The 19,397-nt window shown below is 39.5% G+C and overlaps 1 protein-coding gene across 2 annotated transcripts in view; it reads left to right on the top strand.

The window, feature by feature from the left end:
* The first annotated feature begins 11,249 nt into the window (after nt 1–11,249).
* The window catches only part of LOC122400133 (diacylglycerol O-acyltransferase 1), a 141,877-nt gene continuing 133,729 nt past the window's right edge, over nt 11,250–19,397 (top strand). Inside the window, exon 1 of one of the 2 annotated variants that reach the window (XM_043401402.1) lies at nt 11,250–12,007. In XM_043401402.1, the coding sequence (XP_043257337.1) occupies nt 11,844–12,007 (164 nt within the window). In that variant the 5' untranslated portion in view covers nt 11,250–11,843. The remainder of the gene's footprint in view (nt 12,008–19,397) is intronic. The other variant, XM_043401401.1, reaches the window with a different exon arrangement.

Genomic DNA, 19,397 nt, shown 5'->3' with positions numbered 1-19,397 from the left:
ACGTTATTAATCAGCCAGGAGGATCGTTCGCACGGGGCAAGTTTGATTTTACTAGTTTTAGACCACATCCGGCCGACTGGCTAATAACGGACGTGCTCTGACTATTAATCGGCCTTACAGAGATTTCCTGATGCAGAAGGAGAGGAGGGTATATAGGTTAAATGCCGCCGGGAGAATGGTCAAAGGGCAAGATTAGATGCTTGCGACGGACTTCTGGAGGAGTTGTGAATAATGTATGTCCTTCTATAGCTCTTCGATTCATAATAACGTTTCATCCTCTCGGGATATGCGCGTACATGAAATTTAGAGCGTTTATCGACGCGCAGAAAATAGACTACGTTAAGCGTTGATAACGAAATTATTATACGCTCCTTTAAAACAGGAAATTTACAAACTCCGCTTCCGTGCGTGGTAAAGTACAATTTGTCAAGCCATCGAAAAATTGAACTTGTAACGTCCGAATTAATTTAAAAAGTTCCGTAGCGTCGCGAATAGAAACGAAACGGCGCACAGTGGTTCAAGCGAGGAAAAAAGTCGATTTTTGCAATGTTGTATATCCAGGTTCTGTTTATTATAATTTCAGATGAAGATGATTGAAGTATGAGAATCAACAAAGATTTCTGTAAATACCCACCTGATTACAAAGATATTATAACATGAAAGTTAGGAAATAGGGAATCGGCAATTTTGGACTACTAGTGCACCTACAAATAAACGCAGTTACAAGTATCTGAACAATTTAAGAAAAAATACAATTATGTAATTTGATTATGTTGCTAATAAACAAGTAAATTACATGAATAAAGTTAATGACAATCTCAGTTATTTCAATAGGACATATGTTGAATAAAACGGTATTTTTAAGAATAGAATTAAAGTTTAATTAGACATAACTTTTTTGCGTCAGCTAGCGTCAAAATGAGACTTAATGCTAATTATGCACTATATTTTTAAGTTTATATCCAAACAGGTTTCAGCTGCGTAAATCTGCGATTTTGGTATAGGGAGCATTTTTTCTGTAACGTTGATCAATGTCTGAAATATCTTGCTTTCATTTTGGGTCATTGATATTGTCTTAAATAGAGTCATATATTTTTTAACTTATTATTTTATTGTATGTGTTATTTTCTACAAAAAAGTACTAACATATTTATATCAGGAGATCATTAGTTTTAATTTAATGACTTAATATTAATATTCAAAAGTCTCCGAAAGTAATAGTTTTTCGACATAAATATGTTAATACTTTTTCGTAGAGAATAATACATTTAAATGTATATGATTCCGTCTAGTCAGGTCTAGTCACTTGATTGGTAATTTTTACATTGACATCCACTTATTCCGCGCGCCTGAAAAGCGGTCCGTGCGGACTAAGCAGTACCAATGGGGGTGGAAGGCAAGACAAAGATGATTTTGCAATGTGGTGGAATTTCTGCCAGGCTTGGGCCCCTGGACATGACCTGGTCAATGGCCATTAGGTTCAGTCTCTAGGCCCTTTGGAAATTGCACAAACAGTGACTAATACACCATCCATGGCAGTGTGTTATATATGCAAAACGAAACCATCGGAAATAAACAATTTAGATGCCATAAGAAATAAACCTGAAGCTGCAAATGCCCTTAACTTGGGATTATCACCTCTACATGCACGAATCAAGTTTATGGAATGCATTCTGCACATTGCATATAACTCATCATTTAAAAGTTGGAGAACAAATATACGCACCAAACCACAACAACTTGAAACTAAAAAACAAATACAAGAAAAATTCATAAAAAAATGGGACTGAAAGTGGATGTTGTAAAACAGGGCATGGGTACCAGCAACGATGGAAACACCTCCAGAAGATTTTTCAGTAACCCAAAATTAACAGCGGAAATAACAGGGGTGGACGAAAATTTAATCCATCGTTTCTCAGTTATATTACAAGCAATAAATAGTAGCCATACAATAGATTCTGAAAAGTTTGGCATTTATTGCAACGAGACTGCCCATTTGTACGTACAGCTGTACAGCTGGTATAATATGCCGAATACAGTACATAAAATACTTTTACATGCGAGCAAAATAATAACAGCTGCTATGTTACCAATAGGAATGCTAACCGAGGAAGCTCAAGAAGCAAGAAATAAAGACTATAGAAAATATCGGTTGAAACACTCAAGAAAATGTTCGCGGATATGCACCAATGAAGATACGATGCACATGCTTCTAGCTTCTTCCGATCCGTACATAAATAGTTTTCGAACAGTGCCAAAGAAAATGATGTTTGAACTCAACAACGATGTGACAGCTTTACTTGCAGAGGACAATGATTAGGTAATTACAAGATAATAACTACATAAATATAACTATCTTTCTTTTTCATATTTAATTTAAAACGTATTTTTCTTTACAAATCAGAAAACTATTTGTTACATTTGCATAAATGTGACTGTTTGCAACGAAAAAAACATTTCTTAATTTCTCGTCTTTTATCACAAATTATTACTTCATTTTGGATCAGTCATTTCATTTTTTGAAATTTTTACTTCAGATTTATAATCAGCGTCCTCAAAAACATGGGAATACCAATTTTTACGCAAATTGAATCTGTCATATTGATGCTATCGTATTTTTTCCTTAATATGGGTAGTTTGAACCACTGTGCGGCGTACTAAATTTTAATTAGCTCAACTCGAACCAGATTCCGCCGAGAATTCGTTTACACGTAATTCGAGGCTAGCAGATTCTATCTCTAATTGCTTCGCGTCGAGCACTGGGACCGATGCACGTGAAGTTTGTTTTAATATTAATTTCTTATCGTTGATCTTGCTCGGCGACGCTATTCCCCGAGTATCGCCGGACTCCATGTCGTGCAAACACACTCCGCGAACTAGTTGGTTGAATATCTTGCGATCTCTACGAAGCAGGAAGGTGTAAGTACCGTGTTAGTCTTTGGGGTTACGTCGCTGCTCGCAGAGCTAACTAATAGCCTCTTAGCCTCGGCTTAGGGAGGATCATGCTACAGGCAGCCGCACCCTCCTTTGCTCTAAGACTCGAACCATACACCCGCAGCCCATAGTGCGATCCTTAAGCCACGCCAAGCCTGCAAACAACCGATCTCCTCTAACACGAACTATGGATTAACAGTAATGATTGATTGGTCTCCGGTTACTATTCTTCGAACGAGTGCCGACCGATTCGTCTCAAATTCCTCCTTCGCGTTTCTCAGATTTCGTCGATACAAATCGATCGTTTGATCCGTACAGGGCGCGGGGAGGATGATTCTTCGAGCAAGAATAAGTCGAAAATGTGGAATAAAATTTCTCCCTTTATGATCTAGCATTCCTTTATTTTTTATTTTTTTTTTTTGAGAAGGGATTTTGTAAATCTCAAAGACGTAAGCGACCACTAATAAATATTATTTTGAAAATATTTCTAGAGACATTTTTTTGTTAGAACGAATGAAGGTATCAGAGACTCGATTAGACTCCCCGAGCTCAGTCTCATTTTCATTCCCGCAAACAAATAGAAATTTTCATCTCGCGGGGGTGTTCATTTATTTTTCTTCGAGGCCCTCCTTGTCCCCGAGCTTCCGTTGCACAGTACAAATGAAGCTGTTACGGGGGACCGTTTCGCAAAATTTACATTTGCCATCGGAGACGAAACAGACCGAAGATTTTCCCCCGGCAAGGTTCAGCGAAGGAAAACCCGCCTATACTTTTCCGCCATAAGCGGACTTTCAACGGAAGCTCAATCGGTGGATTTGCGGTAACAGCTCGCTCTGTATGCACTCGCGTATTTTTCAAATCCCTCGCGGATAGCGGGACCGTTACCTTTCGTTTCTCGGATATCGGTCGGTCGCTCGCTGCCGCGGTAAATGTATCGAAAACTCATAAATACGGGAAACCAGCCGCGGAGATCCATTTTAGTCGATATAGCTACGCGCCCGCGGTGTACACACAATTATGTAAACCGTACACAATGTCAGGACGCGACGAAACACGTGCACCGATGTAAAGATGCCAGATTCCTTTTTTTCTTTCTTTTTTATTCCAGTTTCGTGGCTTTCAATGAAAAACCCGCCCGCGGAATTCCCATTGGGCGTGACTCGGTTTAATTTATTTAGTGGCACCGAAGGAGAGAGAACCACGATCCCGACGGTGCCATTGTATCGGCAGGTTTTCAGCACTTTGAAATATCGTCGTCCCGTGGATACCCGTTCGGCCCCCTGCCACGATCCCGCGGGCTCCAATTCATTTCCGCGAAGGAACAACTGTCCGTTAACCCGCAACCGTTGCACCAGCTCCTAGTAAACGGATCAATGCCTCTCCTACGAAATAAAACTGCAGTAATGATTCGTAAATTGAACATTCCTATCCCTCCCAACTTGGGGGATCCCCAGTGAAATGTGAGTTCACAGAACTGTCATTCAGAGACCAGAACTTATTAACTCTAGAAATATATTCTTAAAAATATTTACCGCGTTAAATTATTTAATAATTTAATAATATAATATCACGCGATGCATTCGTATCGTCAGATGCATTACATTCCAACTAAATAAATAATAAATAATTACGATAAAGGTGCTTCAGTGTTATACAAGGTGTTTGGCCATCCCTGGGAAAAATTTTAATGGGAGATTCTAGAGACCAAAATAAGACGAAAATCAAGGATACTAATTTATTGATTGGGGCTTCGTTAAAATGTTATTATAAAATTTCAAATCAATTACGGAAAAATTATTTTTGGTTGCAGGGGTCGATTACAATCATTTTTGGTGATTAGACATACCCCCGAATTTCTACGCATTTTCGAGAAAAAAATTCCTTACCGAAAATATAATCTGAGGCCTGAAATGGTTTTCCGAAATTTCATGCGAATCTTTGAAACATCATAACTCCTGAACGGATTGGATGATTTTAATTTTTCAAAAGGCGAATTACGCGTATTTTGATGAAGAATATGTGGAAATTCCAAAAATATTCGAAAAGTTGTTCCTTGACCCCGTAAAGTGAGAAAAACCTTATAAAAGTGATCCAATTTCCAAACGACCATAACTCTTATAATAGTGAATATATTTCAATGAAATTTTGTGGGGAAGTAGAGCTGATGAGTACCTACAAACAAGTAATAAACAATTTTTTCGTAGCGCGTCAAACTAATTTGTTAAAAACTAAAAACGAATTTTTAAGAAAAATCGACAGCGGGGGTGGGCGTAATCCACAAATGTAAAAGGTTCTACTTTCTCCATTCTTCCCAGTGGAGAAACGAGTTTGCCTATAGATATTTCTCTGTAATGTAGATGCCTAAATTTTTCGGCGAAAATGAAAAGTTTCAAATCATTCTGGAAAAATTATTTCCGGTCACGGGGGTCAATTACAATCATTTTTGGTCAATACACATTCCTCGAAATCGTACTCACTTTCGAGAAAAAAAATTAATTACTGAAAATATAATGTCTGGCCATAACTGTCTGGTTACCTTGAAAAAAAAGATTCAAATGGTTCTGAAAAAATTATTTTCGGTTGCGGGGGTTAATTACAATCATTTTTGGTGAATTGACATACCCTTGAAATTGTACGCACTTTCGAGAAAAAAATTGTCTCTTTTCCGTTCTACAGACGAAACTTTAAACATTAATGATTTTTTAGCGAAGTCTCAATCAACAAATTGTTATTCTTGATTTTCGTCTTATTTTAGTCTCTAGAATCTCTCATTAAAATCTTTCCCAGGAGTGGCCAAATACTCTGTACATGCTAATTTATAAATTTTTTTCAACCTCGGAGCGATATTCATTTTACGAATCATTACCGTAAATGACTTTTAGTTGTGAAAAGTTTCGCAATTACAGAATAATTGCAATTATTTGAAGGGTTCAAGGAGATTAAAGAAGAAAGGATGCGATGGATGTTCGTTTTGGCTTTTCCGATTTCTCGCCGTTGAATTTCGAGGCGGAAATCATAGGTGGAGGAAACGTGGAATGACACGATTATTTGCGATTCCGCGACGGCAATTGCGATACATCAAGCCGCAAGTTTCGGTATTGAGAGTATTTCGATAAAGAAACGAGAGGGGCCTGGGGCGCGAGACGGCGTCACGTTGCGCGAGACAGTTTCTGAATACAAAGTGCGAATCCCGCATATAGTCGGTCACTGAATCCGCTCAAGGGTGGTTTACAGAACAAGGAGGCAATAATCCAAGGATGGGAATGGTTCGACCAATATTGCAAAAGTTCCCAAGCCCCCGCTCTTGGACCGTTAAAGTTCAGCCCGATTCTCCTTTTCTCGGACGGTTGACATATGAATGGAAGGCAGGATGGAACGGCGCTAGATTCTCGATGGAATCGAAACTTATTTCGACGTTGATCGATTCCAAATACTGGTAGAAAAATTGTCTACATAGTCTTTCGTACGCGGTAAGAATAACCGCGGGCATAGAATTTTTCTTAAGTTTAGGAAACGTGTTTCCAAGCGTTCAAGGTCCGAGACTTTTCGCCTTTGATGTTTGGAAGAAAATTTTATATAAAGATTCTCTTTCAAAACTGCGATGCAACATTAATACCTTAAGAACGCGAGTCGAGACCGTAAATATAAAAATCGATATTTTTATCAATTTCGAGGTTTTAAGGATTCGATTAACCTCCGATGGGAAATTTACGGGGGCAGAAATGGCGCTTTCGTTACAAATGTTTGCACGATCGAACAACGCAATAAGATCGTATCATCGTCGATTTTTATTTCTTCCGGCCCGGGCACGTACCTACGTATGTGACGTTTAATCACGCAAGATCATCGGGCACGTAATCGGTTGTAAACGGCCGCCAACGTCGTACGACCGTTTTCGAAAACGATCGACTGCGAAACGCTCGTGAAAGCCGCTTAACGAACCGCTTAGTACGTAGATAGCGCGATCACGTCGTAGGAAATGTATGACGTGGGTTTCTTTGTCGCTGTCGTTGAAGTCGTTTGGTGCCAGAACTCACCAGAAATTACGAGCCCCGGTATTACTTTCGATGGCCGTTAACGAGGCGTTTCGACCGGAATGGCTATACGTTTCGATAAAAATCACGTTTCGCCCCCAACGAATACTCTACTCTTCTTTTTTGTTTCTTTAACGATTAATAATATGCAATTTAACATTTTTCGTATTGTTCGTTAATATTAGGACGTCCCACATGTTGGTGCGGAATTTTGTACTACAACTTAAAACAATATTTTAAACATGTAATGGAATTTTATGAAAAACATCCATTTCGTTTTGAAAGCCACTGTATCATCGTTGCAAAATTTCTTTGATTTTTTATTGAAACATTGACATTTTCAAGTTGTTTACCCACTAATAAACCCGGAAAATTGTATCCTTTCTCGTAAGATTCGGTTTGATTGTATGTTAACAAAAATATTCATGCAATCAGGCTCAAACACGATCAAGAAAATTTCCTTCCGTAAGCCAGCGTGGATTCCAAACTCCGAGATTTGAAACAATATTTATTTGTTTCAGATTTCTATGAATTCTTGATGTTAGTTTACAATTTCAGAAATCTCTCGAACTAACAAATTTTGTTTGTTTCCTATTAAATTGCAAATTTTATCCTCGTCAATTTCAGAATATCGGACGGCACGAACTTATGGGACGACCTAATAGTTGTAAAAATATCGGAATAATTCTTTTTCGAATATAGAAAGGCGTTTGAAATACACACGAGATATTTTACACAATTTTCTTGAATTTTTGAACGTACATTGACGGTTTAACGTTGCTTGTAACCTTCATTCCAACAATTTTTTTATTATGTCTCGCGGCAGGGTTTTTAAAAATCAGATCCCGGGATATTGGATCTCACGGTCAGCTAAAAGTGGCCAGTAAAAGGGTCCTGCGAGCATATTAAGCGCAACTCGGAATCCTGGAAATTCGCGTACAGTCGAGTCGGCAGATGTCTGTGCGGATCCCGGCGACGTGTAACTATGTATGTAGAGTAACGTACTTGCCGGTGTGCTCGGTAACATCCGTGGTTAGCCATAAAGGGAGTTCGTAAACGGCTAGTACGGCTTTTCTCCTACTGTATTTTGCCGCCTGCAACGACCATCCGGAACGTGCAGCCGTGCACGAAGGTGCACGTTAGAAAACGACGCGAAACAGAGAATGAATATAGACTTTGCCGGGCACTACTCGTACGTGCTGGCGTAACAGCGCGAGGTTTCGCAGGAAAGCTTGCTCCACTTCGTTTTGAAACGGCTATATTTGCCACGAATGGAACTGCAAACGTACGATCGCTTGGTACAAGCTGAATTATAGAAGGCCGGACGAAGCTATCAGCACTGCATTGTCTTTAGAATACAGATGCACGCAGTTACTGAAATCATTTTTATTTAGTTGGTTTGGACAACGAAGATATAGATTTTATAAAAGAAAAAACTACATCTTGAATCTCTCGTGTCCTCTCGAGAAACCCAATATAAGCTAAGCGTTCTTTATAAACGAGCGAAGCCAATTGGGTGTCGTATAAGCGGGGATTATTGCGTGCAGCTAAGTGGTAATTTACAGATTTCAGCTTAACATAGTAATTTCTATTTTATTTGGTTGATCTGGACAATGGAGATATAAATTTGACAACAAGGAATCCGAAACAAGGGAAACGTTCTGCGCAAACGAGCGAATCCAATTCGGTGACATATAAGCAGGGATTATTGTGTGCCGCAAAGTGGTAATTCACAGTTTTTGAGCTTACGCGTCGCACGAAATGTAACAGCATAGCGTAATTCCGTTCTCCCGCGTTGGGCTTTGATACATCGCTGGCAAAGATAATTTGCAACGAGTTTCAAAGCATTCGAGAGACAAGCTTAATAGGGAATCGTTGGACTAGGATGATTCGATGCGTCATTTGCCGGCAAGTTAAAAGGGTGGATTTCCTGTGCGTTTCCCGGGGATCTGTGGGTGTTTCAACGCGGAGCGCAGAGCTACTGTAATTAGCTTTTCTTCGCGTGTATCTCGTCTTTCTTCGGGGCACGGATCTTCGGGCTTGGCCAAAGATTCGAAGAGTCGCGTAATTGACACGCGAAATTGTCTCGCGTGTTTGCGCTCGGGTTTATTTACTTCTGAACTTTCGAGCGTTCGTCGGAGTTTCCGGTTTCTACGCTACGAGTTTCACCGATGAAGTGAACTAAAGTTCTCCCCGTCGGTAAACTCGAAAAGCAAAGCCTACGACAACCGAAGTCTTAATGGATATTTTGATAGAATAATTACTACGCGATCGAAGGAGACTCGTTAAATAATCGTTAATGATATACAAGTGTTTCGTGCATTTCAACGATAGATATTCAATTAAAAATATAGTACTGATAAATAAAAGAAGGCTATAACAATCTTGCAATAAAATTGAATCTGTTCAGGATTTATAAATATTGGTTTTGTTCTTTTTATTCGACGAAACGTAAAAGTGTTTAAATATGTATCGATTTGGAAAGTCTGATTAAATTTACTTTATGGGGATTAAACGACAAATAATAATGGAGTGAAAACGACCCGAAACAATACATCGTTGATTCTTCTTGTTCGGTCGTGAAACACAGGTGAGGGAATTACATTTCATTACGACCGGCCAGGGACAAAAGTACCATCAAATTGTAACTACCGGTGTAAAATACGAAGTTTCAGCCCCGTAAAGCCGGATTACGATGCGCGGTAATTATCCATTTTAATTGCGGACTGTAACCGCTGTTATCCGAATGACTTTAAAAATGAACGCGTCGGGGCGTCCATCGACCCTTCTATTCAGAGCCGAGATTTTCAGTTAAGATTATGCACAATACAGCATTACGCGTAATAAGGTCGTGCCTTAAACGACGAGCAGTTTCTTTTTGCAGCGGAACGAGAAAAAGAGCGCTCGTGAAACTGTTCGAACACGCCTGCATTTAGAGTAATAACCTTGAAGCAGTTAAATTACACACCAGTTGCAGCACCTTTTGTACAGAGCATTTAGAGGATCGTGATCCGAACAACAGATAAATGATTGCATACGAAATTATTGCGAGTTTTACGTGTTTATATTATAGGTACTCTCGATCTTTGTTTGTCTTTTTATATGCTTGTTTGTTATTACGCCTACAGTCGAATCTTTTTCGTTATTTTTCCCCATTTAAAAATTTGAAGATGATCTTGAAACGAACCCTAAAGATCGTTACATTAGTGTCAAGACCACCCGTTTAAAATTTAAGACAGTTTGTCTCGAAAACCATAGGAGATCGCTAATTAAAAAGTGAATCTTTTTAAACTCTACATTTGTTCTTGAAAAATTCTTTCGAGATATTTCGAGGTTCCGGATTTTTCCTTGGCACAGTATGCGACGTATATGGTCCTTCATGAGAATCGACGGGTTACAGATACGTGATATAGCGAACGTGCGAAGGTACTCCGTTTTCTATTGGCTTCTTGAGGTTGAAGAAGCATTTCAAGACCGACGTCGGTTCTTTAATACGAGCTCGTTAATCTTTGGCCCGAATAAAGTTATAATAACTTTACATAGTATTAAAATTATTGTTTTACAATGGGGTCTTGTTTTTTGTTTTCAATTTACATTCGTAATTAAAAATCTTGCTCGGTGATGTAAGCGTTGCTGATATACTTCTGAAAAAAGTACACGATCGGAAATAATTAGATAAGAGTGGGGAGTTATATTTTTATACAATATTATTGCATCATCTGGTTTAAATTTTACAATTTCACTTTTTAGCGTAAAACTTTTAAATTATTTCTAATTTTGTTTTGTGAATTGGACGAATTTAATGAAAGGATTTACATCATAGTCGAATAAATGTACAGTAGTTTCACGTTTAAACGAATCATTTTCACGAAAACTGTATTGCAAGTTCTTTGTTATTTTTCTCAGAGATATTGTGTGGAGACACTTTAATTTGCTCGTTACGATTACGTTCTGAGCGTCCTGGAAAGTCGAAACAATATTAAATTAAAAAATGTACCTTGTTATCTATAAAATTAAAATACGTATTTATAACGGAAAAAAGTTATTCTTAGGTAGATCAGTAATTTAAAAAAACGAATGATAAAATCATCCGCCTCAAATATAAAACGACGTAAAATTCGTCAGCGGTAACTAGCTGTAGATATAAAAATGATCTAAAATTACGTCAGAGGTTGCGAAAGTGTTAAAACCTGATAAGAAAGATATCGATTCTGTACATAATAAATTACTAAATTAAAGTAATTATAATTTACACTAACATATTGTCTGGTATTACCCGTTGCAGACAGTTCTCGAAGCTATTTAATAACGTTTACTAAACGTTGTATCTTTGGCCATTCTTATTTCGTGACACGCGTGGTTTTACTGTGCAAACTCGTTCGCGCCCTCTGTACCGAAAATGTTTAAGATTGGTCGAGGATTGGCCGTTCTTGGATTTCTCGTTGAAAAACGTGCCACGATTGGTAACGATATTGTTATCTGGCAGAAACATGGAGATAAACAGACGGCTGTAGGAGACGGTGACCGATGGGAAGCCGGGTAGTATCATTGCGGCTGTCTAGTGGTAAACACGGTCGCGTGCAAGCGAAGCGAACGCTGACGATAGACATCGCGCTGCTCCAAGACGTTTCACGTTCACGCACGCTCGATACGACTCCGATATCGATCCTTCTCGATTACGAGTCGATACGCGATCAATCAAATCCCCGTCGTTTGTCGCGGCGCGACGCGAGTGAAAGCGAAAGCTCGTTAGGATCGGTTCGCTCCTCGTCTCGTTCACGGCGGTCGGTTTTCTTTTTCGTCGTGCGAGCGCGAGCGGTGTGCGACTACTAGTTCCGCGTCCCTTTGCGTGAGTGCGTGTGTGCGTGTGTGTTTATGTTTGTCTGTGAGCGTGGTGCTTGTCCCTCGTCGCGCAACAATATGACCGCGGATCACGAAAACGACACGAAGGTGAGGTTACGACGAACCAAGAGCGTCACCAGGGCCGAGGAGATCCAGAAAGCCGAGATGATGGTTCGGAAATCGCAGCCCGACAAACCGTGAGTATTTTTAACCGTATACGATTACATCGACACGTTCCACTTTGCGTCCACGGATAATGCAGAGTATTTTACAACCGTTACGGAGGCGATTCGCTCGTCCAACACGGCGTGGAATCGCCCGGGAATGCGAAATCGACGTCGACGTCGACGCGAACACGGCGACACGAAATTTTCAGAACCTTTCAGGTGCACCTACGTGACCGACTGGAAGAACGAAAGCGCATGCGCGTACGGCCTTAGGTCGAGCGAACGATCCCCTCCACTTTGCGATGCATTCCTCTTCTCGTTTTAGCCCGCGCTCATTCACGCCGTTCTATCGTGTGTTATAATCGATACGGAGGTCAGCCGGTAGTATCGCGAGCGGTTGTCTTTTCCATAGCTGGTTTTGCAAGCCCTCGTTGGGAAGCCTTCGACTTTATGCCGAGTTAACGAACCGAACGGTCTTGGTCGATCTATCTTTATTGGGAAGAATACGCCAGAAAGATGTGACCGACTGCCTTCGTTCGGATGCGTCGACGATAAGCTTCGTTGGGACTTGACCCAGTTCGGGGATCGAGGATTCCCTGGTCTTTTGAAGTGTTCCGCCCGACCCTATCGAATTATTTTTCAACAATCTTTCTTTTTCATTTATAAATTATACGCTCACAGCCTGCTCCAATTCTTCTAGCACAATAATAACTGTCGCAATTTGTGATATTTTCGAAATTAGGAAAAATTTTTGAAAAAAGTGTACCGAATTTGGACCACTTAAATTTAACATGCCCTATTTTATAATATTATAAGCAGATAATCATCGTATTCGTTAAAAATGATTAATTTGGAGTAGGAAAGGTTGACGACTCGCGCTCTGGGGACTCGTTGCTTAAACACACGCAATATACTGAGAATCAGTTATCTGAAAATGACTAATATTTACGCTGGCGTCGACTGTAGAACAGTCGACGCTCGAGGCAAATGAATGGTACAAAGTTCATTCAGAGGAATGGACATGAGAAGAGACAACTGAATTCAGCCGGAGCGCGCGTCGCGGAAACGAAAACTTTCTTAACGAGCTGTTCGCCGTTTCTAACGTAAGTACGAGAGATCGGCGCAAGAACAGTACGTCAAGAAAACACGGGCTGAGATAATTCGTTTGCAGCGATGGCATAATTATCGAGTTTCACTCTCTTTCTACGTATATGGTGTAACTGAAACAGGTGGCTAAACTTTACGAGTGTATTCCGCTTCCTACGAAGTACGAAAATTGCTCGTGTGTATCCACGGAGATCTAGAAATTATTCATTCCAGAGATGTAAATACTTGTCGTTTACTTGCGTTGCCTACATTTACGAGAGCGGTAGAACGAAGTCGTCAAAACTTTAACGTAAACACGCTTTGTTTTGATTTCACGGTTGCCCATGTAATTGCGTATGAAAACACGACGCGAAAAAGTTGATGCAAATTTACGAAAGAATTCCCAGAGTTTTAGAAAAGGAAAATTAAGTGAAAAAAGAGTCGAGTTTACTCCAACGTATGTGGTGTATACACACAATACATCGCTCACTTTCAGATCGTTTTTTTTTTAAAACATCATCGATTTCAACTGAACTGTTTATTTAACCATTTTGTTAAATCTTATCCTATGTTAGTTATCCTCTGGTTCAAACGATAGTTACGTAGAAATTAACAACTTGAGCTAGTTATTTCGGACGATCGAGAAGGACCCAATCAATTCCTCCAGCGAGGCATCAATAGTAGAATGTCGGGAATAAGTATTTGAAATTTTTTTATGCAATTAGTTGAAGCACGAGTAATTCATGATTAATGGTTCTTCAGGTCTAAATGTATTTTTAGCAGAACATCATTTTTGAAGATTTTATCTATAGACACTTGAAATTTTTCTGTAGTTTCTATTATTTCGATGATAACGTGGATATCTGTCCACTCGATGTTGGAATAAATTGCCATGTTCATAAACGTTATCGTAACTATCAGACACTTACGTGGCAATTGATAATTTTCGTACTTTGGCGTACATTAGAATCAACGATCAAAAAAAAGAAATAGAAAAGGGGGGGAAAATTACGTTTAACAGAAGAGAAATGACTTTAAACTTTAAGTTTAACTGACCTTTTTGTTCTTTTATAGCCTTTGTACGAATCGGATATGCTTCTAAAGTTTGATCTTCTATTTTAGTTACACCCTGTATTCATTTCGTTCCTTTACTGTAAAGTCGTAGCGAAACTTATCTCGATTCGAGACTCACGGTAACCGACAATAGTACTGCAGCTTCGTGCTCAAAAACAATAGGAGTGTCTGCTGGAGTTATATCTAAAGTTTATTAAGGCGAATAACAATGTAGTGTCAGCTACACGATCAATAAGATCTCAGACATTGAAATGTAGAATAATGAATGTTCAGATTCCTTTAATTAATCGTTAATTCATTGTCAGACGCACGTATGTTGAATTTTTTACGAACAAATTTTATTCCACATTTTCCATTTATCTCGACACGGACAGTCCCCATATTTTTTATTTTTCCTTTTCGAACTACGAATTCCACTCTGCCCTGTATAATAAATTAACGACTGTGTTCGACGCGTCATACATCAAACGAGCGTCTGTTATTTTAACGTCGGTGGACCCAGATATTTTATCTCTTCGGGCGAAAGCAATTGACTTAATATGTATATTAATATTAATAGTGGGAAATATATATAGTACTGCTAGACAATATAAGACTAGGTCAGGTCATTGCATAACGCGTTTTTCTTCTCGAGTTCTCGTAGCTCTGAAAATAAATCCTGGCCCACCATCCTGACCCGTCTCTTGAGCTGTCTTTTATATTAACACCTGGAGACACGCAATTAGAAATCAACCTGTATATCGTGTGTTATGAAGGATTTAGGGATATTCTGATGTAAACTTACAGGTCGTTAATAATCTTGAAATAGTGCTCGGTTTTCTTTGCTCAGGAGATTGTATGTGCACAGAGTTCTATCATGTTTCGGCGATAACGTTGTTGGTTCATGCTCTGAGTCGTTTTAAGATATATTTGCACGTTATTAGATTAAAGTTTACTGATATATAAATAGTAATATATCAAGCTTAATCGTGACTGGGCTGCTTCGCGGGAGCAGAAAATCGTCTTCGCCGTCTGAGGTTGATGGCACTTTGCCGCGACGTGAAATATCAGCCTACTCGAATAAACATCCTCGTACTAGGTGCTTTATTAATGTTCAAAAACATCAGTTCGAAAATTAACCAAAAAATCCTGTTCTTGGGCAAAATAATCGTCGACCATCTGCAAAAAAAATATACATCCTGCATAGTAGCATATATTACATCAGAATTAAAATGACAATTGTTTAGGGACCATTCATACCATATTTTAAGTAAAGTTAGAATGCCTCATAAGCTTCTGTAGAGCTTTAAAACTAGTGTCATTTATTTCTCTTGTTTTACAGATGGTTTTACAAGTCATGATGGAGTACTAAATCAACGCTCCACATGGATATAGTATGACCCCTAAAAGTTAGAGAGGAACTTCAGAACATAAATTCGCGCCTAAACTTTAATGTTAACTATTTGAAAAATTGTTAATCTTACGATTTTAAGTGGCATAACTACGCAAAAGGTCGTTAAGAAGTCTTTAGCTTAGGAAATTCTCCTTTTTAGTTTTATTCAAGGCTAACGGCGTGTCAGTAACTTGGCGTGTAAATACAGGATGATTCTAATAACTTGGCCAAACTATAACTCCGTTCTAGGTAAACGGCATCCTAAAGTATCTCTCTTTGTTAGTACTGCAATAACCATAATTGAGTTCAATTTAAAAATGTTCCCGGCTCGTTTATTAGCATCAGCTTGCACAATAATATGATGCAACTGAAACCACTTAATTAAAGCTCTTATCCATCTTAATTATTATTCTCCAGAAACACACGCAATAGTAGATTTAACGGGCGTGCATGCGTATGTTTCCTCGTTAAAGGACTTCGTACGTTTAAAAAACAAATTTGTTCGGTTAGTTGTGACGGCGCAGATACAGTGGAAAAAGTTTAGCCATCAAATGTGCTTAACATTACGTGTTGATGACATTTCTGTCAATAATTCGAAGAAGGTTCAAATACTGTGAATGTTCGAAACGTACTTGCGCGTTGTGAGCACACTTTTATTCCAATTATATCATGCACCAACGAAATTTTATGCCGCTTTAGTAAACAAAGGTTTGGATATCGATGTATAACATAGTATAAAGCAAATTGCGTACAATATAATACGGTTCGCGAAAACGAATTCTATTAATTAACCGGTCGAACGTTCAAAAACCGCGCGCGTTATCGTTGCACGCTTTGCGTAACACGAAACGAAACGCACCATCGCGTAATCTCTTTGCGGCAAATTATAGATTATGCAGGATCATTGTAGATATTGGAAAATCTCGCAGTTTTCCGAGCGAAAATAACAAACAATCGACACGGAAAAAACTCTAGTCGACAAAGTCCGTAGATTAACGATACAGCGTAAGGAAGGAATTTAATCGCTTTAGATATAATTGTTGCCGTCGAACACGCGGTTTATCATTATTGAGGCTGCTTGACAGCGGCGTCTTCGATTTCCGAAACCACTTTGAAAATGCGACGCGTTCGAAGTTCAAGGTTCGCCGTATTAAATTCTCGATAACGCGAGTCTGAAAGTAATTAAAACACGTCGCGCATCAACGAGCGTCGTGGCGTTTAATTGGGCCAACGAACGATGTCGGTAGGTCGCTCGACGTAGAATCGATGACTTTTTGCACTCGATATCGCAGATTTTGATAAAATTAATACGTGACGTAATCTCCGTTCAATTATGTGATCTGAGAGTCGAAGATTTCGATACAATTTTGCAAGATGTAGGCACCAACAGTCAATGCGTAGCAAATATAGCAAAACACTCGAGTACATGTTCTGAGAATGCACAAAAAAGTTAATTGTCATCTCTGTTTTTTGCGATAATGATAAGATACAATTGTGACTTCTTAGTGTTTCTCATTTCGTTCTTCGTCTTGAACAGTAGCTTTAAAATTCTTAGTTATTTATTAATACAAAACGGGTTGTTTAAGTGCTGTAAATTAAAAAGATTTGAAAGTTTCTTAGAAATGCACCAATTTGAAATCAATTGAAGAAATATAAATGCAGATTCATGCAAGAATCGAGGCAATATCGTAGTACATACTGCTTTTACCAACGAACGATAAACGATGCTCAGATGGGAGTCGTGAGTTAAAAGCGATTGAGAACCACTGCTATCTTTAATTAAAATGTTAATGCCAGTGATGAGGCAGGAACGAGGTTGGCCGATCTGTGGCGGATCGACATGATAATCGAACGTATCGCGCAAATACTTTCAGCAATTCGTGCACGCTCTGCGGACGGATGAAGTATCATAAATTCATGATTGGTTCGCAGCGTATCCAATTCAAAGCGCAGACCGTGCATGATCTACAGTCGGAATCGCTAATCAAAGAATCCGATCTTCGCAGAACTGCCGTAGGGAAAGCTAATACGCGTTAATATTCATCCGTAAACAAACGCGGGAACTAGTAGCAGAAAGTGCGAATCCATTTGTTCTGATTTATGAGAGCCCACTGTGTTCAGGGGGGGAAAAAATTTAATCAAGTCCACGGTCTAATCGAGCCCGCGATTGAAATTTAATACGTGAAGAACAACGGGGATTGATCTTGTAAAATGTTGGAGTATTTTGAAAAAGTAGAGGCAAATTTTTTCGCTGCGCGAGAACCACTTTGGAAAGCATAATTTGATTAAATATTACGTTTGAGAAGATAGATCGTTTAAAGATCCAGTAGATTGCTGTATGTTTTAATTTTCGATAGTTTTCGTAATATAAAACATACTTTTAATGTTTGTGTAGCAAATTATTTACAATATGGGTTGTTACGAACATCCTCATCATCGTTTAACCTCCCCAAAGAAATTTCAAAACCTCTTAACGAGGAACCCGATCATACCGATTTGATTGCAAGAATAGAGACAGTCTAGAGAAAAGAGAATCGGCCAGTTTCAACGAATGAACGTTAATTAATGTTGTGACAAGAACTGCACGACGCGAAGGGGATATGATGATGCTAGAGGCGCTTTTTCCCCCCGAAACGTATCCTGCCTCTGCTCTGTTTTATTAGCGAGAGGTCGGCTAGAGAAAAAACAGTGAAATCTTCATTCCCCTTTTGACATGCTATAATGACCTGCAAACAGTTTTTCTACTTTTTTTTTTCTTCTTTTTTCTTGCTCTTCAGTAAGGAACACCTTTCTACCTTCGGTTGTTTCTTCTCCCCATCTTCGCGCCCCTTCGTTTTCTTGCTCCCGGATCCGTCCATTATGCCGGAGAATCAGAGATGGCACCACTCCTCCGTCTCTTGAACAAACGAACCCCTACTGTATTTACTCGTTCCGTGTTTGCCAGATACTTCTTGTTTTCGCCAACTTTGCAATTAGGCTGGGCGCACTGGGTTCGTTGGACGCGGTGAATATCGGATGATCCACCCCTTTGGGTATGGGGAATTCGCGCGTAAAGCTATGTCTGGTTCGTGCGGATCTTTCAGTTCCGGATTGATTTTAAAGTTCTCGTTTGTACGATCCTTCGATTCCAAGCCCTTCCTCTGTGTTTGTTCCCGAATTCAATCTAATCCCTGACGACTTCTATTCGAAGGGGAACCTGGATTTGCATCCACCCATGGGGTATTTGTACTACAAAACGCACACGTCAGGAAGAATAACTTTACCCGCGTAACTGTTATCAATTGCAAACGAGACCGTGGTTATACGAACAAGAATTAATCATCGACTCTAATTTATTGCATATCTATTTTTCTCGAAGAAAGGCTCTCTCGTTGTCGTTCACCGGCGAGAGGAGAACAATTATACAGCCGAAGAGCAATCTTTTGTATCAAGATAATAGCAAGTTAAGCAAGTCGGACAATAATGATTATAATATACCAGGCAATTTTCCTCCCCTAATTTTTTCTCCTATATATCGATTCCGTTCGAGTATTATTCTCTCTACTTTAGCTACTCGTCGGTCCATGCTTATGATCTATCCGCTGCTCACGGATCTATATTGTGCCAATATTCCTGCAGCGGTAACCGACTGCTCTCGGGCCAGCGGCAGTTGATATTCGAATGGCTAATAACTTCGGACGGTGTTTTATGCGAGGTAGTAGTACATATATAGCGAACGGGAAGGATCATCTCGCGGAATTTCTCCTCTACCCACTCCCACGGCGAATGCAAATAATCGTCTAGCCCCGTCCGCGCGACGATATTGAACGACTCGCGATGGGGATGTGCGAGATTTCCCTCCGCGATTTTAATTTGCGGTCCACCCTGGTCATTCGCCGCCACTATCCG

This window comes from Colletes gigas, unplaced genomic scaffold (genome assembly GCF_013123115.1).
Source record: "Colletes gigas isolate AHSC1104 unplaced genomic scaffold, ASM1312311v1 Colletes_gigas_Sc00016, whole genome shotgun sequence".
Classification (NCBI taxonomy): domain Eukaryota; kingdom Metazoa; phylum Arthropoda; class Insecta; order Hymenoptera; family Colletidae; genus Colletes; species Colletes gigas.
This window is presented reverse-complemented; position numbering and strand designations above follow the sequence as displayed.